Source organism: Anas platyrhynchos, chromosome 4 (assembly GCF_047663525.1).
Source record: "Anas platyrhynchos isolate ZD024472 breed Pekin duck chromosome 4, IASCAAS_PekinDuck_T2T, whole genome shotgun sequence".
In the NCBI taxonomy this organism is placed as follows: Eukaryota; Metazoa; Chordata; class Aves; order Anseriformes; family Anatidae; genus Anas; species Anas platyrhynchos.
In genome coordinates, this window is record NC_092590.1 from 6,217,714 (window position 1) to 6,241,443 (window position 23,730).

The 23,730-nt window shown below is 38.3% G+C and overlaps 1 protein-coding gene across 50 annotated transcripts in view; it reads right to left on the reverse strand.

The window, feature by feature from the left end:
- Positions 1–23,730, reverse strand: part of ANK2 (ankyrin 2) — a 332,755-nt gene that overhangs the window by 52,881 nt on the left and 256,144 nt on the right. For 17 of the 50 annotated variants that reach the window (XM_072036850.1, XM_072036851.1, XM_072036849.1 and 14 more), the window contains 7 exons: positions 21,985–22,057; positions 20,432–20,512; positions 9,639–9,783; positions 5,101–5,203; positions 4,381–4,484; positions 1,067–1,108; positions 167–202 (listed from right to left, as the gene is read on the reverse strand). In XM_072036850.1, the coding sequence (XP_071892951.1) occupies positions 167–202; positions 1,067–1,108; positions 4,381–4,484; positions 5,101–5,203; positions 9,639–9,783; positions 20,432–20,512; positions 21,985–22,057 (584 nt within the window). The remainder of the gene's footprint in view (positions 1–166; positions 203–1,066; positions 1,109–4,380; positions 4,485–5,100; positions 5,204–9,638; positions 9,784–20,431; positions 20,513–21,984; positions 22,058–23,730) is intronic. The other 33 variants (XM_072036839.1, XM_072036848.1, XM_072036845.1 and 30 more) reach the window with 6 other exon arrangements.

Here is a 23,730-nt window from a genome sequence, read left to right on the forward strand (position 1 = left end):
TAGGTCCATGCTGTTATTGCTAGTCAGTCAGAGTAGATTTTTTTTTTTCTCTTGGCCAGTGTGCACTATCAAAACACTAAAGCATCCTGAAGTGAGGTAAGAGAGGAGGATAAATATGGGGTGAGAAGTGCAATATATTAAAGAAAGAAATTATGCAGAAGTTCACCTGCTGTTGTCATGATCAAGACATGGAGAAGAGCATCTGCAATAGAATAGATGATTTAACATCAAGAAAGAAAAGAAATGGAAAAAAAAAAGAATGAGTTAAATGAAATAGTGAAAAATAAAATAGATCTCTAAATTAAACATATGAACGTATACATATATATAGGTATTCATTACATGCAGGAAAGTAGAAGTGGGTATGGAAAATAAGCCTACACGTATCTTTGGTTACACATTGTTACCACTACTACAGCAGTAAAGCTAAAGCGATAGCTTTCTCTACGTACATTCTCAAACTGCAAGTCAGATACATAAAATGTACAACTTGATTCTAAACCTTTCAGAAACAAACCACAGGTTGCTTAGTGTAGTTATCCATACATAAATGTGGACAATGATGGGTCAAAAGGATGTATCAAAGGTCATTCCAGACTATTTCTGATAACTCAAGAAATCATTATTTTCTTCCAATTTCCTATCAGTGTGTTCAGTCCTCCACTTTCTTCCATTTCAACATGTTTCTTGTCCTCCTTTTGTTCTGTACTGCAGAATGACAGATTTTAAACTTTCAGTTTGAGCTGTTTAGGCTCTCAGTAATGTGTCATGGCCAGTTAGTTTTCTGGTGTTGCTTGTTATCTGTATTTTCATTGCCTTTTTCTTCCATTGACATGAACAGAGATTTACTATTAATGAACCCAAACTGCAATTTTACCTTATTATGGCTTCCCAAATAAGGCTAGAACACAATTTGAAATCATTTAGACTTTCAGATTTTAGAAATGACTATCAGCTGGTAGCTGCCAGGTCCTGTTTCCATAACTATTTCTAGGAAATGAACGTCACATTGGGGAAAACAATATTATGGACTCAAAATACAACACTTGAAATACATTTTGTTTACCTTGTTAGCAAGGATCCAGTCTCCTTTTTTGCAGACAGACAGCTAAGAATGATAATTCACATTATTTGTCACAGTTCAGCTGCCAACTCCCTTGTCCTTCTCCCTTTTTCCTTGATGGAAGCAAAAACTTCCAGAAAGGAAAATTCACTAACAGCCCAACTGTTTGTCAGATGCAAATACTGATGAACTTGGAACATCTATTAGTCAGATATGTTAATCTCTTCTTCATCAAATAAATGCAAACAGTATTTTTCATTAAATAAGAGTTTTACAGCAAATTAGCTGGAGAAACAGTAGAGCTGCTATGTTTCTTGCTCTGGACACAAAAGCAAGCTAATATCTGAGCATCAGCTCAAAGCTCCTTGCTCTCAGTGCCATGTTTCTGCCAGTATGACAAATCTGCCCTTCTTCTTATCTACCATACCCTTAGATATTTCTCAGGAAAATACTTAGAATATAATCTATGGAACTAAATCGAGAGAGTTTGTTCACCATATCGCCAGAACCCAGGTATGAGAATGGCATAATTTTGCACGTAATTTATCCTTTAGAATCTTACAGTCAGCCTTATCTTTACCATTCACACTTAACCACCACATGTGATACAGACATAGGAATATCATACTGGCAAGCAAGCCCTAAATGCTGCAAGTGGAAAGAAATCATTCAGTTCAGTGCTTGTTTTGCCTTCCAACTTAATGAAAAGACTGTGTTCTTCCACAGTAGGATATGAGACTAAAGCTGTGAAACATACATCGATGTAGGCGTTAGTTCTGTCTCTCCTAACGCTTCAGCAGGAAATCATACATAATATCCCCTAATATTACCAGCAGTGATAAAACTCTACCTTAGTGGGTATTTAGCATCCAAACTTCCTGGTTTATCGACGGATCCTGACTTTTGCTGAATACGTAAGATCGGTTAATTTTATTAGCAGAAGCAAATCTGATTTGCTGAAAGGAAGTTTAAATGTAGGAATTTGTATTGCATATAGAACTAATCAAAAATAGGTAATTGTGTAAAAATGACCAGGAGCTGTTTATGTTGAGACTGTGAGCACCAAGAGTGTTACATTTAATGAGACAATTATTTTCTTGGTTTTGAAATGGCTGCCAAAGTCTCTGAACAAAGATCTTGTCTTTTATGCCATACTGATGAAATTATTAACCTATTGAAACAACAGCTACATTTAAATTTTAAATGAATGGTTGAAACATTTTCCCTTTCTGAAATGTCACACCTAGGAGAAGTTTTGGTTAGTTATGGAAAGGTTGAAATATGTTCCTGTGAGATACCGCACCCAGAGAACAGTTCTCCATACATTTAGCCTTTTGACTGGGGATGTCACACCACGATCCACAGAAACACTTCCCTACAACAGGAGACCAATAAGAACTCTACAACGTGGTGTTTGCCACTGAAGTAGTGCAAGGAGAGAAGAGCGTCGATTTTTTCTCAGACTGCACAGAATACAAAATGAAGATCATCTGTGCCAAATAAATTGCTGTCCAATACTTTGCTAATGTATTACTTCATGAAAAATTCAATACATTTCCAATGTCTTCAGCAAAAACAAGGTTTTTGCTTAAAGCTACTAACAATGTTTATATAGCATTTCTTCTCAAGCACTAGGAGTCTTCTTTTATGGCAGATAAAAAGAAGATAAGAAGATAAAAATAGATTTAGGCAATATATTTTCCTAAAAAAGAGACGTAAACAAGATGCACCCCAACAGTTTATAACTCAGCCAAATCTAAGCAAGATAAAAATGAAGTGTACAGTCTTTTCCAAAGGCTAATTGTTATTATAGATTTCTTTATAACAATATTTAGCAGCAGGTTAGTTAGAATATATAAAAAGCACATAATTTGTGTTGTGCTAAATGTTACTATTTAATACAAGGCTCTACAGAGAGTTGCTTTTCTTAAATAAATCAACTATTTTTATCCTACTGATAGCATCCTGGTCAACCAAAAAAAATCTAAACCACTAATATTATTTTTTTGAATTAGAAATAAATGCTGCTCTTCTAAAAGTATTTAGTTCATACTCTGCAGTAACCAGAAAGACCTACCTCTGTGTAAGTGAAAAGTCATACATCCTTTGGAAAAAGTCTGTAAACTATTTAGGGTTAGAATAAACCACCAAAACAATTTTAAAGCTTCTGTCTTGACACAGATATTAACATAGATATCCTGTACAAGTCAAGCATGTTCATTTCATTTGTTAGTTTTTGAGCTCAAGAAAAGCAAATTCAAACAATACTGTCCACAGCTAAAAATCCTGCTACCACCTAACTTCTCATATAAGCCACGAATGAATCAAATCACAATGGCAGTTATGACCATACTGTTCCTCTTTCTGACCAGGACTGCCTGTCATTCCACATGGGACACCGGTGTTATTTTTGAAAGACACAGACTGTCAGATTGCTGCAAACTCATTTGAGATTAACAAAAAATCTTTCATTTAGCAATGTGCAGCCATTCTGCAAACAACACAGCTCCACAGAAATGAAATGCTTTTGTATGACGTTGATTACTAATTCATCCGCACGTGCCTCGTCAAACCTGATGGCAGGACACAAGTGTAGAACTCAGTGTAAAGTATAAAACTACTTCAAACGCAGTAAGCAAGAGCGCTCAATTGCATGCACAGATTTTGAGGCCAACCATGATAAGCTTTATTAGTAAGAATTTGGCTGGGCCTGCATTTCGTCCGGTCTTACTCCATTCCAGTAACTTTGCCCGAATGTAAACACTTACAGAAAGTCAAGTGTGAGAATATATGAACATTATGGCCAGATGTGTGTAAAGCACCTCATGTTTGGGTGGCTTGTCTATTACAGGCTTCATGTAATTTAAAATCCTTGTATTTTTTCTTTATCAGTAATTCTGACAAACACTAGAGTCGGTGCTTGCACAATCCACTAGCACAGGAATTAACTTGCCCTCTGAACTCATGAGGCCCTTGGCTTCAATTATTACTAACTTTAAAAATGACTTTTTTCCATAAAATTTATACAGATGCAAGTGTGTATGCATCTTATTATCTTCTCTCTCTTGAACCTGACTGAAAGCTAACTGGCATCAGTTCACTGACTTTCAGTGGATAGTCTTGGTGCTTAGATTTACTCGATTATCAGAATGCAACTGACTGTAGTAATTTATTGACAGCTCTAGGAGAAAATGAATTTATAATATATCTCCTAGTTAAGAATTAGTTGAAGCTGCTGCTACTGCTGATATTCTCTTTCTCCCTCTTTTTTTTTTTTTTAATAAAATAAAAGAGATAATGCTAATTGATACACTCACCCTGAGTGAATAGGGCTGGAAGAAAGAGCCACATTGTCCAAGTTTTCAGGACCCCAGCTTAAGCGATATGAATTCTTCTCAACTTCTTTGGCCAACGTCGTTACCTTTGTAAGCAAAAAAAGCCCTGCTTTATACTACAATAAAACCAATTAATCAACCAAAAAAGAAGATGTATTTTCCATAGTACTGCCTAAAGTGTTTACACACTTCAAAAAGAAAACAAGTGAATGATAATAGCATAAGCATATTGGAGACATTACTTACTGTAACATTTTACACTTGCCCAAAGTAATCGTATCTGTTAGTGCTCATACTGAAATGAATGATGTGATTTATCAAAGCGGCATTTCCTAATCATTATTTTTTTAACTTACAGGCATGCCTCACAATATTATCTTTGAGGACAATGCCCTCCAGTTCGTAAGACCGCCTGAATATTTGACCCAATGGCTATTAGTATCATTCGAAAATAAGTTAAAATGGAGAACATTATAAAGAGAGATCACGTACTACATTCACTCAGCATAGCCATTTATCTTAGAATAGTTTCATATTGCATATAGTACAATCTGCCATTAAATATCAACTGAAATTAAAGAGCTTTGTATTACACTAGACAAGCAGCATGCACTACACGGCATCATTACTACAATCCAAACAGCAATCTTTTTATGTTTCCATATTTGTCCAACTGGTGAGTGAAGTAAAGAGACCGCTTACCTGCTGGCTGGGGATTACAACCGTGTCATCGATCATGGCACTGTCCCTCAGGTAGGAGGCATGGCTCAGCGTGTGAGACCTGTCTGAACTGAAGGACCGCAGGCTGGTAGGTTGGTAGGATGCCATAGCAATGGATCAGCAGTACAGATGATGTTGGAAAGGTGTGATGAGAGAACGAGTGGGAGAATGAAAAAAAGCGTGCTATTAGCAATATCATGCAGCTTCCAGGGGGAGTATGTAATAGTCATGGGGGGAAAAACAGCTTTACAAATCCAGTATGCCACCTTTCTGACCAAGGGCCATGAAGTCTTTTGGCTGACTTTTGTTTGCCCCAAACACAGAACCTGGAGATGAGTCTAGGTGACAGTTTATATTCACAAATGGCTTTCTGGCATGATCATTTCCTTATTGCAAGGAGCATGAGTTCCTTTTCAGTAAGGCTCTTTGGAGGAGTTTTCTCACCTGCTCCATAATGCAAACAAATTACTACAGAAAACAGAATGCTAACACCCGAAGAAAAGCTGAAATGACAATTGCCTACTCTCTCCCATTAAAACTGTAAACACGTAAGGCTTGATCCCGTCCCCTGGAAGATACACACAGCAAGGTGAATTGTGGCCAGCCACAAGCTCCCGTGCGACACAAGGTTCTTCCTCTGTATGCCAACAGCATCTCTCGAGCAGCAGTCCGAATGTCAGCACTGTTTTCTCTGTGAGTACACGCAGCTCTACAGAGCATTGGTTGCTGTAGCAATGAGGGATGCAAGGCAATAAATAAGCTGCTTCCAAGCACAGGCTCAGAATTTAACTGCAGCATCCAGGAGCAAAAAGCCAAAAAGACAAGACACCACAGAAGGACATATTGAGGTAAATGGGGTTCCTGCTACCAAATCTCACGAGTTTTGTCCTTTATAAGTATTTACTAGCAGCAGTACTACAATAGTGACCTTTAAAAACATATGAGCCACCTTCAGATGTTGTACGTGCTCTCTGTGATGTTGTTCTGTACCCTGAGGAAGGCAGCACATGGAACTGAAGGAAGCAGTTTTATTCTCATGGCTTACGCACCCATGCGTAGTACTCATAATGACTAACACGCGGGATCAGAACAGTAGGCCATTTATCTAGACATGCAGATTTTTTAAGGATAATTAATTTTTCAGTAGTTGGCAATAAAAATATCACGATTATGTTGTGGACATGAGATTCGAGTACTTTAAATGCAGATCTTGATGGAAATCAGATTTTAGTATCTGATTCAGACCAATCAGCCTTTTTAAACAATAGCTAAATTCACTTAATAATTTTTGATCCATTTTTAAAAGCAAATTATAACCTCATTAATAGAAATATATTACAATGAAGAATGATCAATGCCATTGTTATGCCTGTTTAGCATAACAGATGGATTGCACAAAACTGAAAGCAAAGGTAAGGATTACACAAGTATCAATGTTAGAAAAGTCTTGAGAAAAGAAAAAAAAAAACACAACCACGTAATCTCACATGTCATGAAATGTCTTTCACCCAGACATGTAAGGCTGGTATTTATATTATTGGGATCGCTCACTTCTGGAATAAAACTCTGATTCCATTAAAACAAACAATAAAACTTATTTTGATTTCAAGTAGTTCACCCTGTTTTCATATAATGATTTCAGAAAAAAACTATGACAGGAACTCTTGACAGAAGGATACTCTGGTTAAACATTTCAGGGTGAACTAAGCAGGCAGAGTACATGTAGTTTACTCATAACAACAGTACTTTGGTGAACATTTGTTCTTTGGGTGGAAAGCGAGCTCCAGTAGCAGACCCCATTTGCCATCATTACACTTCATCACTTTTAATACTCAACACTTTCAGCACTGCTTTGCTGTGCCATGCAATGCTTGCAAGAAGTTCACCATCCAGGTTGTAGGTTCTGCCATTCAGCTAATGCCATGTCCTGGACAGGGACTAAATGACCAGAAGTATGTCCTAGATTTGGCTGTTTTACTGTATGGTGATGTTGTCAGTATTCTCCTGCAGGTACCTGGCATTACTGCCACCACCACGGCCAGAACGTATCCAGTACGTGGCACACCTGTGTGTGCTCCAGTACACACTCAATGCACTCACAGCATGGACTTCTTCAACAGACAAGGTGTGCACAAGCACGACTAAGGTCTGTACCAAATTACTTTATTTTTTTACTACACTTTATTTCAAAACTAGTTCAGATGCTGCTGCCCCTCTTCTGTGCACTGTACCAGCTACACGGAGAGCTAACCAGCAGTTCAGGTGCTTCTGAGATTTAGGAACAGAGACGCTGACTGAAATAACAGCCCAGTTATGGAACTGTAGTGCTGTTGGACAGAACCAACTGTTTATTATTTTTTATTATTAAAATATGACCCTGAGTAACCAGTGACACTACTGCCTAAGTGCAGATTCTTTCCCAATCCGGCTGATAAATCTCAGCCCCGGAGCTTGTGATCAATAACACTCTCCTCTTTGAACTGTGGAACCCAGCAGCCCTGCAAAGCTCCCAACAGAAGAGTGTCTTGCCTGTGTTAGGTAACGCACAGGCATGCAACATCACCTGTCCTAAATGCTGCACAAAGCCCAGAAAAGCAGCAAACTCTAACCAAGTTTCTAATCTGGTTGACTAGAGGACCACATTGTACGCATCCACTTTCCAGCCGAGTCAGAGATCTGGCAATCTCTAGCCCAGGTGAGTGTATCTGTCACTGTGGGAAGCATAAGGTGTTTCACAATTCTATTGTTTTTTTTTTATTCTACCCCTGTTTCTCCACATAACAATGAGAGCAGCTGACTTTCCCAGCAGCACGATGACAGGAGGACAGCTACCAGTTGCGATCAATCTCGCGTAGCTTCAGGGAAGTTTCTCTGGGACAGTGGCTACATCACACTGTGACCTTCCTAGACAGACAGTACCGTGATACCTTTATTTACCTTTGCATACAAACTCATTTAAGACTACAACCACCTCCAACAACGTGTTTCGTTTGGTTCTTAAGGTCAACATTCCAGCCCCACAGCAGGCCTCCAAAATGGATGAAGAGAGACAAGTGCCATGAAAGGATATAGAGACGACGTTTTCATGCTATGTAATACCTACCTGGGCATGGTGCTATGAAAGCATATGAAAAAGAATGAAGGGGAGAGAGAAATAAAATAAATAGGGAAGATGGTTACAACAGAAAAAAATATGTATGTTTTCAAATCAAATTGTTTAATGCATAAAGTTATGTGAGTACAGGCTGCTAACATTATTTTGCTTTGCTGAATTTCTTGAAAAACCAACATCAGTGTGATGCAATGAAAATCACAAGCAAAACCAAACTAATGCAAGCAGTCTGAAAATTCTTACAACCAGTAACCTGATGGTGACAGAAAATGACACATGGAGTTAGAAAATGTCCTTTTTTTCATTCTTTCTGCCTTTATCATTTTGCTTCATTTCAATATAACCATGTCTGATAAATAATGTGAAATCACTTTCATAAAACACAAAATAGGACACATCAATTATATGGCTGTGAAAATCTACTGAAATCCATTGACAGTGTTTAAAAGTTAAATTATTCTAAGTGAGAGCAAAAACTGACTTAACACTTGCCAGCACAATCACTTCCATACAACATCTTAAAAAAAAAAAAAAACACGTTGTTACCATTGAAAAAGCGTAATAAAAGGGTTTGATTTTTAAGCACTCTGATGCAGTTCATAAACATCTTCTGAGACTCAAAAGCAACACAGTCACTTTGTTTTCAGTAGATTCACTGGAGCTGTCTAAAAACCAACAAAGACTCCGAGTTTATAAGACCTCAGTGATGAGAGATTTACACATGCTGTGAAGCAAACTAAACTGTTTCCTGACATCTTTTGTTCCAGGAGCAATTCACAGCCTACTGAAGTAAACAGAACGGATCCAACTGATTCCACTGAGCTTCAGAAATGCTGCCAGAATAACAATCAAGACTGGAAAACGAAGTTTTCAAATACTTTCACACTACAAATACTTTCTGTTGCCAAGATCCCAAGGTTTTTGTTGTTGTTTTTTGTTTGATTGTTTGTTTTTAATGAATCTCAGTTCCCCGTGAACTGCTCCAAAAAGTCAGCTCACCTATTGCTAAAAGACCCTGTCCACCCACCCATTCCCTCACTCATGGCAGGAGATTGGGATGATTCGTGAGCCCTTTCCATACACAGCTAGACTCTTCTTCCTTTGCCTGACCACAAGGGCAATAAAGCAAGGCATGCTTTTTCAAGAATTAGAAACAAATTCTTCTCTAGATTCTGAGTACAGTATTAGTGCCAGATGTATTCGTTTCTGGACTGGTTAGGAGATATTCCTCCTGACCACACCTTCTCCTCCGAAGTGGCGACTGGCACACTGACCTATCTAATGAAGAAATCTTGACAAGTGCATCCCATGTCTCCCTTGATTTAGAGACACTGAGAAAGGAATTTCAAACACTTACAACAAAATGTGTGTAGAACTGCCATAAGAAAACACGTGTCCAGGCAAATACCTGTCAGATCGCCCTCCTTCCAAGCTGTACCTCAGGTAGTTCATACCATCCAAGAACTGGCTGCTTGGTAAAGAGTCATCTCCGAGTTCTTTGAGGTCTTCTGGCCTAAGGTACTCTCCTCCATCTCCTGTCATTGTATCATCACCTTTAAACCAAACACAGAAGGGACAGAGATAAGCACACACACGTTTGATTTCATTTGCACATGGGGATCAACAACTGAATGGCACAATTACAGGAAGGCATTTCCCACTCAGGAAACACTGCAATCCACAAGCAATTAATGTATTTAATAAAGCTAGCACATCAAGCAGGATTAAAGGAAATTAAAATAAATAAGGGTGAATAAACAATCGTATTTAATCTATTTTTTGCTGTTGCACGTACTGTCAAGGGGCAAATTTCTTTGCTATTCTGTAAAGCATGGTCTGTCCACCACTTCATCTTTTTTAGCTCTCTAGTCACAGGTATGTTGTATCACAACTGGGAAGCTTAAGATTAAATATTGCCATATATTTGACTGCATGCTACATGTTTTCACCTGAAAAAGTGTTTTCTCTAGACTTATGCCTGGCAGTTGCAAATCCTAATTCAAACTCTCCATTGTCCAAATACCTCTTCATATGAGGACATCTCACCCAAGTTCCAACATCATTCTGTGATATGCAAAAGATTATTATTTCTAAAACATGGCCATATCCAGAATCTGGAAATAAATTCACATATGTAGATGATACTGATTGTTAATCCAAAATCACAATGAATCAAAGCCTAAATGATAATTGGTTATTTGATCCAGTAACCTTTTTGCACATATAACTTGAAATTTCAGGCCCAAAATGATTTTCCCAAGGAAATTCTGTCTATATGAAGTCAGTATTTGCTTTTGCTGGCAGACAAACAAAACAGCTTCAATTGCCAAGCAGCATGTAGGTGTTTCTTTTCATTCCTGTTTGCAAGACAGTTTCTCTCCACAGTTTATTCAAGGAGACGTTAAGTATTCCAGCCACTTTTGCACTGGTTAGGGTGAGCCTGCCAGCAGCCTGGTGTGGCCCACAGAAGCACACAACAGGACCCCAGGCTGGCCATCAATGTGCTCAGTTTTTCTCATTTTCTCAGCTGCACTGGCAAGAACCTGAAGCTCCTGTTAGTTACGTGAAGAAGACTGCAGCTTTCATACAGGAGCAATAATCAGCAGCTACACATCCCAGCTGCAGGAATTCACCCTGATATGCTCAGAAACACAAAGGATTGCAAGGGTTAGACAAGTGGTTTCTGCGCTGTTACAAACAGAATTCTTTGGGCATCAGGACAGTTGCCTCCTGTGTGATCTGAAGAGCTAACAAAGCAAGGCTGCCAAAAACAATTAATGCTACCGCTGCTATTTCTAGTAGAGCACCCTTCTCTTTTCCCTGCAAAATCTTAGCACGACAAAGTACATGAGTGGTGCTCGCTCCTAAAGGAAGAAAACTTGGTATTTGTTTTCATAAAACAAATCAAGTTAGTTTGTCTAGCTTGATGTTTCAGCTAATAAATAAATCATTTTTATTTTTTTCACCAAAAAACACGTCAGTTTGGGGATTTTAAAGATATTTTTTATGTGTGTACACAAGTATTATATATAAAAGTGAGCCCTAAAGCTTTTCAGTTTAAAAACAACAGCTCTCGAAAATTCCATCTGCCCACATTAAGAGGGGGAAACTGGGCACAGTTTCACAGAAAACAATGAAATGCATTTAATCATGGCATGTTTCCTGCCTTCTGACAGATGATGCCTCCTGTTTCCTGGGAATGTCAAATTATAAAGCAGAGGGCTTAGTGAAAACTTGGAAGATATTAAAGGCAATGATGTTAATCAAACAATAAAAGGAATATCAAGTTATATTGTGAATAACTAGATACTGGTAATCATGCCGGACATTCCAGCTATAACAGAAACAAAGGCGAAATCTTCACCACTTCCATCACACCCACATCCTTTAAAAAATCCAATCTCTGCTCTTATTTCAACTTTGGCTTCTCATCTAAGAGTTGTCAATAATGGGTCTAAGTAACACTCGCAGTTCTGTATGATGTGAACATCTGTAAGCAGCAGTAGGAGTATACATGAATCACAGAATGGCTCTGTTGGAAGGGACCTTAGAGACCATCCAGTTCTAACCCCGGCCGTGGGCAGGGACACATCTCACTAGGTCAGGTTGCCCAGGGCCTCATCCAGCCTGGCCTCGAACACCTCCAGGGATGGGGCATCCACAGCTTCTCTGGGCAGCCTGTGCCAGGGCCTCACCACTCTCTGAGCGAGGAATTTCCTCCTAAGCTCTGACATAAATCTCCCTTCTTTTAGTTTAAAACCATTCCCCCTTGTCCTGTCATTATCTGACCAAGCGAAATTTGCTCTTCATCTTTTTTATAAGCCCCCTTAAGTACTGTAAAGCCACAATAAGGTCTCCGTGGAGCCTTCTCTTCTTCAGGTTAAACATCACCAGCTCTCTCAGCCTTTGTTCATGATGCCTTCAGAACATTTATCTGTTGGTAATGCAGCTTACTTGCTAGTGTACTAGTCCTGAGTGAGGCAACGAGAAGTTAATATCACTCCCCACAAAGCCCCGTGGCCTTCCTTCTTCACTGAATGAAACCAAAACTCCTAAAAAAAAACTGCATGGCCTAGTATATGAAAAAAAAAAAAAGTGTTTAAGTATAAATATAAATAATTGTGCAGACCCATAACTCTTCGTACAACTGTGGTTACCCGAGAGTCTTAACGTCAGGTCTGCAGGGCAACTGCACATATACAACGGGAATTATTTTAAGTCTGTGTAAGAAGCACTCATTCATCCTGCCAGTAACACTGCGTTGTCATTAAAATATCTCAGTGTTGTCATTAAAATATCTCACACAGCTCTACTTCTGAATCTCAGCCAACTCATTGTGCTGCAATTTGTACAAAAACATACACAGATTTGTTATCTGCTGAGAAGAAATTACACATTCAGCTGACCATGAGCTTCTTTATACAGCACATTTTACTGGATGGCAGTTTTGTAGCAGTACAAGAAATGGCCCCTTTTAATCATGCTGGAAATGCTTCATTCACATTCCCCACCAATGTAGTGGCAGCCTTGTTTTCTCCACTTACTAAGCAGTTCATGACACACATAGCCCTTTACATTGATCTTACCAGATTTCCAGTGCAAAATATTCCAATTTCCATTTTCATCCCTGCCACTGCTCATCTCTCAAATATCTCTAAAGATTTTGTCCAAATCTGACTTTCTGAACAATGTCATCTCCTCTAGGGAGTTATGAACAGAAGGACAATACACAGACAGAAATACTGATCAGCTGGACTCTTCTAAAAGAAACACTGGGGATTTACTGGAAAGGACGCTCGAACAACAGAAGTCAAACAAAAAATCTCCAACCCTAGGAATCTATATTTAGTATTAAATGAAAAATGGCAAATATTTGAGTTCCTGCACTTGCTGCTGCTATTATTTTTATTTTGCAGAGTGCCAATAGTTCCCAATACAACGGGCAGCTTTGCCATAACACACAAAGTGTCACGGTCCCACTGCACTCTCACCAGTGATCCAGTTAGTCCATTAATCTGTTTCCAGTGGTCAAACGAATGCCTTGCAACAAAATGCAAGCACCCCACGCTCCCAAAATCATACGTTTTGTACAGTTAGTACACTTTGAAGCACCGGATCCAAGGTGAGTAAAGACAAGGAAAGGAGAGAAGAAACCAGGCTGTAGAGGTGGAAAAAAAGAGACAGTAAATCTGAGAATCAGAACCTGAAAATTCAGTAAGCTTTAGGACTTAGACACTATGCTTAAGGCGGGGAAGGCCCAATAAAGAAACAAGTAATGGGCAAGTGAGAACTACATTAAATGGTTGCTCTGTTGGTCTTAAATCTTTGTCTTAACCAAGCCAACCAAGGGCATAACTACTTTAAGCAGCGAAGCACAGCTCGGAGGTTCTTGTGCTGGCGAATCCATGTGTACTGGAGTACTGAGCTGTGCAAACACAGCTGCTCAGATGCACGACAGCCACAGCGACTGAGGCAGCTTGATGGAGCCTCACACCACCATGAAACACGAGGAGCAATCAGCACAGCTAGGCAGGCAGGACACAAAAAGCACACCCAGCATGAAGAAGAACCTTCCCTTCACCAGCCCTTTCAAAATACAGCTGCCTGGAGGTTTTTCTCCTCGCCTAGATCAGGGAGCTGAGTAAATACCATTGCCAGTCACTGTAAGAGCTACACAGAGCTGTTTTCAGAGATTGCATTAAACAGACTCAAACAGCCAGCTCACAAAAATCCACAACTAATCAAATTTTTGCTCAAGTCAGCAATGTTGTATGATGACTCTCACCCATCTTTTGTTTTTCCATTTATGCTGGTCACATATTATTTCTTTACAAATTATTTCTTTACAATTATTATTTTACAATAATATTATATAAATATAAATATAAATATAAATATAAATATAATAATAATAATAATAATAATAATAATAATAATAATAATAATAATAATAATATCCTCCTTACTGTCACAGGGAACCGTGCAAATGCTAGATCAGATAAGCAGCTTTACATTTTATACCACCACGCTCTGGATACACACCTACAGCATCAACTCTTTTGGGGAAGCAGTGACTGGGGCTGTTCCCTCAGTGCCCTCCTGCTATTTAAGGCAATTTCTGCAGGAGAGTTCCTTTGGATCTGTTTCTAACAAAACATACAGAAAATGTAGGAAAAGGTTAAAAAACGAAAGAAGGAGGGCTGTGATAGAAACTGCCAGAAATTGCCTTTAAGAGATGTTTTTAAAGCCAGACACAGCCGTGTGAGATTGCCAAAATTACTGTTTTCTCTGCTACATGCAGATAAGTCTACAGCTCCCCGCATACGTTGCTGCTTCTTAGAAGTCACAGATGGAGAAGGGACAGCTATGGTAAGCGTGATTTTTTACTGCAATATGTAAGTCCTGATGTAAGCATCTCAACAGAGATGCATAACACAGTTTCTCTGACACTTCTCTCGGCCACCTCCAGTTCCCTGAAGTCGCTCCTCTATTTAATGGCTCCCCCACAGGAGGAGTTTCCCTGAAATGCAAGAGGTAACAGCTGTGCTATTTATAAAGCTGCTAAGTTGGATCTAGGTAACAAAGAAGAAAAGCACTACCTTTCTAGAACTGGAGCAGGACAAGCTATTCCTGCCTCTCTAAGTCACAGAAACCTTGGAAGGTCACACATATTAACTGGCATGCTGACAAGTCTGGGGTGTGGTGGGGCTGCCATGGGATGTACGGGCAGCCTGGGACTTGAATGAGTGCCTTGCATGGCTTCAAGAGGAGCAATAAAGCAGATCCCTCAGAGATTTCTGGGCAGGAAATGTCATTAAAAGAACACATTGGGGAAGGTGCTGGAGAACTGATTCAGCTTTTTGTTCCCCCCCAGAATGGTGCTTTATTCTCACGGAAGAAGAAAATTCACTTTAAATCAGGTAAGTGTTATCTACGAAATAAGAAATTTCCTCTCAATATGAAACACTTACATGGGGCACTAAGCAAGGGAAGTTTGCTCTAGCTGTACAGACATCTGTGACTCAGAACAAACCTTCACCACGATTCTGCACTTGTTCATGTGAAAACCATGGGGAAATGGTCTTTTCCTTCTTACCAAGGATACAAATTACTTACTAATTTTGCCTTTACGAAATTTGCATGGCAAGTACCTCTCTTTCACGTAGCACTTTTTATAAGATTTATAAAATGTTATATACGGACACACAAGTCACAGCCATGTTGTTCCCGAGGGAACAACTGCCCGAAATACCTGCTGTGCAAGGAGTGGGTAACATTCCTCTGATTGGGACAATCTTCAGCTAATTAAGGTTAATGCAAATGCAAAAGCATACTTTTTTTTTAACCATCCAGAAGTAGGAATAACATCCAGTAGCTTTGAAGACATCTTCCGATCAGATGGGTATGACTAGTCAAAAATACACTTCCCCTTTTTAACATGTGATTTGATTTGCTTGAATGAACAATCTGTTGTAGCTCCCCATGTAACCTCGATCTCTGCAGAAAATAATGCAAGGCTCAACACTGCTCATAAAGTAACCATTTAGGACAGAATGTGTAAGTAAATACCGTAGTGTCTCCTGGTCATGCACATGCTTTATTCCTTCTGTGCACAAACAAATGTGTTTGTACTTTTGATCATGCCTACGGATTTCACTGACATCATTTATTATTGCTAATCTGGTCAATTCTATTTTTTGTCAACAACACTGAAGCAAATGAAGAACATCAGTTTCTCTAAAACTTGCCAGAATTTTTGCAGCCTACCCACAATCTCCTATTTTTCACTACTAAAATGTTGACAAGTGAGGAATCTTTAGCAAATTCTATCCCAATAAAAATAGGTCTAATTTCTTTGTAATGACAATACCAGATATAAAAAAAGAAATGAAAGCTATATTCTGTCTGAAAGATTTCAGTGGAAAAATTCAAGTAAGCCTTTGTTGTATTTTTTTTCTTTACGGATCCTAGCAACAATGTCAATAAAGCTATAAGAGAAAAATTGAGCAGCTAACTATTAGACTGAGAACCTTTCACTTTAACACAACACAGAAAAAAAAAAAAAGGCTACCATTCTTCACATTTGCTGTGGCATTGGCATATCTGACACTTTTAAGAATTTCTTTTATAAATCCTCCTTTTGCTCAGGCAGAAAGATAAAGTATAACTAATTTCAGGGAACCAACTCCCATCATCATGGATGACCTTGTTAAAATGATCCAGCTGTAAACGTAAACCATCCGTAAAACAAATCTTTTAGGGCATCTAAAACATAAAAACTAATTAAAAAAATGGGATTGATATAGGCATATTTTCTGTGCAGGTTCTCGTAAGTAAAGTTTTAAGAATTAATACTCACTTCCTATTTCTTTGTGAGCACGTTTCTTTCCCTTTTTCAGTTGAATTATCAATACATAGCTTCTGATTTACTTCTGTAAATCAACTGTCTTTGGGTATATTTTATACCGCTAGTTATAAGATGCTTAATTTAGAGTGTGAATGAATTCAGTGGTGTTATTCTGAATTTACAGTGTTTTAGCGTGCACTAACAGCACCTTATGGAATTCTTACCAGGAACAGTTGCTGGCTTCAACTTTAAATTCCAGGTTTTATTAGGCAAATTACTCCTTAAGTCTTCCATTAATTAAGCCACTATTTCATTGGAATGATGTGCATGTACAACATCAATGAATTCTGCCCAGATTTAATTGCTCGTTTCTCACACATGACAGTAGCATTACTGTACTTGCTGCTCCATTTTAGCATTGTTTCCTGCTGTTAGAGCCACTATTGTGGAATTCAGTATTTTTATCAATGTGCAAACTGCAGTTACCACAAACAGAAAATGTTCTCTTTGACAAAATAATGTTTTGGGGCATCAGAGCACATTATCATTTTGTAATAACAATATTCCTAATACCAACGAGGCAGTCTGTTAGTTCCAGACAAGCAGTTACGCAGACAGGTAGACAGATGCATGCAGCATTTTCTTCCATGGTCCCAAAGGGCCAGGCAAAGCAGCTTATCATTATTCCACTCAACAACTGGTCCAAGACAATTACACTGACTTCGCCAGGGTCACTCAGGAATCACCAGTGGTAGAGAAATAAATTCCTGAACCCTACAGGACTGTGTATCTGCAAAGCAGTAACTTCTGGCCTGATTCCATCGATCATGTGTATCTGAACCAGATTTAATAAGCAACTTTGGAAGTTCTGTTCATTGACACTTTGTCTAGAATGAAAAAAAATGGTCTACTTTTAATCCATAAAATGGATATTTTTAAAAATCATAAATCTGATGTAAATGGGTATGGATTAGCTGCAGACTGTTTTTTTGTTTTTTTTTAGAATCTAAGATCACATTTTTGTTGTCCTTAGGCAGTGCAATAGTATACAGATATGCCACTGTCACTGGTGCACAGCCATGAAGGGATAGCAAACCCCACTGTTATGCAGACACTGTTACCATGGATACATTTAAATGATGCAGTATCACAATTTTGATCAATTTTGATCAAGCCTGACAACTAAAAGGGAAAAAAAGGAGCAACTCTGTGAGAGGAAAAATGCAACAATCTGACCCAGGGGCAGTACCATCTATAGGTATTAGCATATATTTATTTTTAATTATTTAAGGACATGAGATGATGCTTTTTCCATTTTTATGAATATTTCAACAAATTCAAAGTCCTACTGTCTTTCTTTTTAAGATGCCTTTATGGCCTTTAGATTTTTTTTCAAGAAATACAAATTTCTGAAAAAAAACAAAAAACAAACAAACAAACAAAAAAAACCTGTGTTTCAACCAGGCGCTGGGGTGAATCTCTACCAACTTTTAGACAAGCACTCTCATGATAAGGATGCTTTTTCTTTGGATATTGTGATGCCATCTGATTTTTGAGACTCCATTGACTACTGGCAGGTGACAGTTTGCTTGACTTTTGTCTAACCCTTCTTTGCAATGAAAGTCTCAGCATTAACGGCTGTGCAGCGTGACCTGACCTTTATGATAGCCATCTGAGGGGCATGTTGCCACTACCATGGTGTCTCACCTTCTACTTCACCTTTTCTATTCCCTTCTGCCTGCAAAAGTAGTCTGGCTGAGAAACAGCTTGTAAAAACAAACAAAGGTTCATTTTTGGATACATTAGTTCTCAGGGCTGGTTCACCACATGGTGCAACGTTTGTGCTGACATAATGCAGGATACGGAAACGTGTGGTTTAGACCCATGACAACTTGCAGCAGCCAGAACTTGTTCTCAGAGAGACAGTGAAGCCTTATAAAAGGTAAATGGGTTGAAAACAGTTGCAGATAGAGGTGCAAACAGACATAAGTGAGAGCTCTTTGATAACCTGTCTTACTGACCGGTCTGTACAGAGCTACACTTACTGTTCTGTCTCAGATAGGATTCGCAAAGGTAAATCATCAGCAGTCTGTACAGTTCTTTAGCCACAAGAATAATATAAGAGATGAGAAGAGATGAACAGCAACATACTCCTCAATATGATATTAACATATGAGAGAAAAAAATAGTCTAGATTTCGTAGTGTGTCTGCACTGGCTTAGTCCTAGCACAAACATTTGCCTGTGCTTAACTTCTCTAATTCTGTAGATTTCACTCAAATTTTAAAAGCTACTCTGCAGTACTTGCCCATTTCTGCTGCAAGGACACCTCAAGTGCAAATTGCTTCTTTCGTGGCAACAGCTTTAACAGAACTAAAACTTGTCACAGTACAAACAAATGGCAAAATCAGATACCATGCTTAAAAATGCACATTTTTATAGCTCGACTGTATGCACACAAAGCATTTCTGCTGGCTTGGATATGTATTACAGGAATCACATCACTTAACATCTATGCCTGTGGGAATCTAGTGTAATCCTGAGCAGCACATTCTGAACCTTTTTTTTTTTTTTTCCCCCCAATATCAGAACAATGATTTAACAATGTATGACTATCCTTAAACACTCCTCATGGTTGGCAGTACTACAAGCAAAGAAAGCAGCAGTAAGAAACACATGTGCATGTGTGTATTTATGTGGTATATAAATAAACTGCTAAATAAAACTGCACAGTCACAGAGCAGGAAAGGCTCATTAATGCCACAGAGTATCTCACGTATTTAGACCCACATAATAAGCCTTGAGCAGATGAAGTAGGATTTTTAAGGTATGCTAAAACGTAAAGAATTCTAAATAATGCTAGTGCTAAGCATGAAAATTAAAGAATTACTTACATACCAAGCCAAAATATTTGACAGACAATACGGCCCTTTACTTTATACTGCCAAGACTGGATTTTAGGAGTAAGAATACTGTATTATTATTGTAACAGTATACTAATTATGCAAGATAACTGTTTTCCAGGCAAAATGTAAAATACTTAACCACCAGGGATGAACAGGCTCCACCATGGAACCTCAATCAAGAATTTATTTGCTCCAGCAGTTTTGTTGTGTTCAACTTTATCATTATATGCTTACAGCTGGCAGGTTTACCATGTCACATTAATTTATTTCAGAACATACTATGTCACTTCAAAGCTGCCAAGAACATAGTATTAGAGAGACTTTATTGCAAGCCACTTATAAAGACTACACAATCACTAAAGGTTCATCTTCTTTATTAAAAGTTCTCCACTCTTTCTGCCCCCAGCTACTTCATGTTCCTCTAATAACTACCATCCACATTAGCCATTTTTTCAACATCCTCAATATTTTGCCTCTAGAAGCTGTTTTCACAAGGACAATGGCATGAGGTGCTTTAATTGTGGCCAACCTGCTTAGCAACCTGCAGCAGGATCACAGACAGAGGCACTGCTGGTGTGAGTGCTCAGTGCAGCCCTGAGAGGCAACGTGCCCGAGTACCTGTATCATATTGGCTGGCTATTGACAAACAGGAGGTGTCAGATGGTAACAGGAAGCAGAGAATGTTAATTCAATGCACCGGAGAGCATTAGTCATGCTGGATGGCCACGGGAAATTCTGCCAACTAATTAGAGATACAGGTAACAGATCTTGGATTTTCTGGCGTCCCTTATTCCTCCCACCTTCCAGGACACACAAGCCCAGCCACACTTTATAAGTAACAAAAAAAAGCAGTGTTAGGCACCCAGCTTAAGCAAATTTGTGTTGCTTCAGCACAAAAATAAAACAAACAAACCAAGTTAAACAAAAAGAGAAAGTTTGTAAATCTTACTCCATGAATTTCTGCTAACAGCACCTCTGCAACTATATACTTCCCCATCACTGAAGCGTTCATCATCAGAGTGTTTAAAGGCTGTTCAGCATACAAATTGATTTGAGAAAAAGAAATACCCTAAATATTAATCCCGTAGAAGCAGATAAACATACTATGCTTTGCAGATTTAAAGATGGCTAAACAGCAGTTCACGAGAATAGGGGAAAATGAAACAAAATGAACATAAGGCTACAGGTAATATAAAGGTCTTTTGTCATCATAATTATACAAGTATTTGGATGTTCTTCAAACAGAGAAAATACAGCATTAACAAGCCTGACACGAAGAACTTAAGTGATCATTTTGCAGCAGAAAATAGCTTATTTTGAATATAAAATAAATAAAACAAACAAACACTTGTTTGCTTTGACTTGCAGCTTTGCAAGCATTTAAAAAAAATAGTATCTGGAGCCTAAACACAGTATTTTCCCAAGTGTAACTCATTTATCAGTGTAATTCGCAAAGTAATACAAGCAGTTTAGGAATATGAATGTGAGTAACTTCCAGAACAATTTAAAACCACAAGTGCATTTGTGTTCTTTGAAAAAGAAAAAAAAAAAAAAGGAAGAAATGGTAAAAAAAGAAAAAAAGAACTTTTGTTCCTAAATCCCTTGGATTTTTTGAAGCTACCACCTCTCTATAAACTATTTATACAAAAGAATAGTAACCATAAAATATGACTTATGTAAGATACTGTAGTATTAATTAACACTTCTGATTATCAAAAAGAACTTAGAAAATTTTTGCAAGTACATGTATATATATTTGTTGCCCCAGTGATTAAAATTTGTAAGATGCCATTCAAGAACTTTTAGAAAGGGATGTTTTTAAGCTATTTCCTTAACTCTGTGCTGTTTAAAAGCACAGTGCTCTATCAGTCCCTACAGAAGTTCACAGAAATTTTCTTGGGACTTAGCTAAGCGATACAACATATGCCTCTCGTCTGTGCACACAATAAAGTCTGGGACCAAAGTGCCAAAGTTATTAGCATGTTGTTACTTTATGTCATGCTGTATGCATCTGTGATTTGTGTGTGCCAAATACTCCCTCTAGGGAACAGTGTCCTCACCTTCCACCTTATGCATCTTCTTACGTGAATGTTTCCAATTAAGCAGAACTCCTAGATATGTGTATCTGAAATAAGTGGCTGTGATCCAAAAATTTTACTGCTCAAATTCATCTTTATGGGAGGGTCAAATCCAGCTTTGGGACTGCTTTACATTTAAATTTTGAAATGTCAAGTTGAGAAATGTTTGCATTTGCTGATTTGGTTCAGATAAGATAGTAAGCTTTTATTTATTATTTTTTTTCCTAAAAAAGAAGTTGCATTTTGGTTTGGGTCAATTTTTGGCATACTTATTCAAATGTCGTAATGATTACATCATTAAAAAATGCTATTACACAGATCATCATTTCAAGCACTGTAAAATGAAGATGTACGGAAGCAGCTATCCTAAACCTCTGTTACAGGTGGCATAGGTGATATGGAATAGGAACTTAAAGTAGCTCACCTTCTTCATCTGAAACATCCAGGACCTCGGTCATTGTTTCAGGTACATTTAGCTTGTGTTTCTCTGTTACAGTCTGCAAAGACAGAATCATCAATCCTCAAATTAAACAACAAAAGAGGCAGCAAGTTTATAACAGAGTATTTTCAACAGCAGCAGAAGGGAGGATCTGTTGAGACATTTCATAATTCCCCTAACCCTAACTATATTGTTTAACATTACTTCAGAAGCTCCTGTTCTCAGTGCTGTATAAGGTGACATTTACTCTGGCAGAGAAGTAATACAACACACGCACAAAGATAATGAGCTGGTCAGAAGGAAAAAAAAAAAAAAAAGGAAAGAAAAGCAAGTTAATAGCAAATTTATTTATAAATGGTGCATGCAGAACAATTCGGTTCAGTGTTTCCAAGATGATTTTAAAATGAATTAGGTAATGTCTACAGAAGAGATTCACAGAGTTGCATGTGGCATATGGAAATTATTAAATCGTAAAGCATTTGGAAATGAAGTTATGAATGATGTGAAATTTTTAAACTAAAAAAAGATGTGAAGGATCTACACAGATCACTTGAAACATTTCTTTCTCCTCCACTCCCCCCAGAACTGCCTACACTGCATATTAATGATATCCCTTTAATAAATCATGTGTATTCCCCCAAATCACATATACATCAGAACAATGCTATTTGGAGATTCTGGTTTTGTAGTACAGGGACCAAGTACATGCTCAAAAGACACTAAGTGCAAGAGCACAGAGCAGGAGAACGCTAGAAGATTTTCTTATATGTGACTTTATCTGCATAATTAAGGAGGAAACACGAGATGCCTAGGGGTGCTGAATTAAGAATGGAGGATATCCTTTTAGCATCAAGACAGACATCAGAAAAGTAGAGAAAGAACACAATGAGAGAAGCTGCGAGAAGTGCAAGGTGTGAGAAAGCTGTCTGAAGTAAGCTCTTCAGTGTTCCAATACAAAAGACAAAATGTCAAGGACTTAAACAAGAGCAGTGATCAGAACAGCATTAGTCACAACCGAAAAATAAATATTTCCCTGGCTCCACCCAGCTCTGTACAGTCAGCTGAACGGAGGAGCTGTGGAGGGGAGTGAACTCATCACTGCTCGAGGCATGTGGCAGCAGATGTGCCCCTCTGGCATGGAGGGGAAGGTCAGGAGACCGGTGGTGTGAAACTCCCACTGAGGTAGTACATAGCTCCCCATTGTGGATGGTATCTATCAAGCATAAATTAACATTATATGCAGAAGCAGTGAAAGAGCGTACAATCCCAGTGCTAATTAATGTCAGCCAAACCCCCAGGACTTTACGCAACGTGATTTTGGGAAAATGCCCATTGATACCAAGCAGCAAAGTCAATAGCTGTCACCATCGCACAAAACCTACCAGGTATTTTCCAGGCTCTGCCTCATATTTCTCCTTTTCTAACAAACTGACAAAGATGGCACTCTTGATAATTCTAAGATACTGCATTTTCAAAACTAACAAAGTTACCAATAGAGTAATTACTTTGGAAATTTGCTTAAAGAGCCTGCTTTACAGTTTTGAAGATTTATTTAACTGTGACAGCAGTTCTCAATTCTCCTGAGGTACAGGGAAAGGACAATGACATTTGTCTCAAATGGTAATCCCAATTAGGCCCCCGAAACTTACTTTTAACCATGATTCAGGAAATCAGTTGTTTCTGCTGCAGTGCTTTTCGTAACACATGTGCTGTGTTGAAAAAAATCGTTTA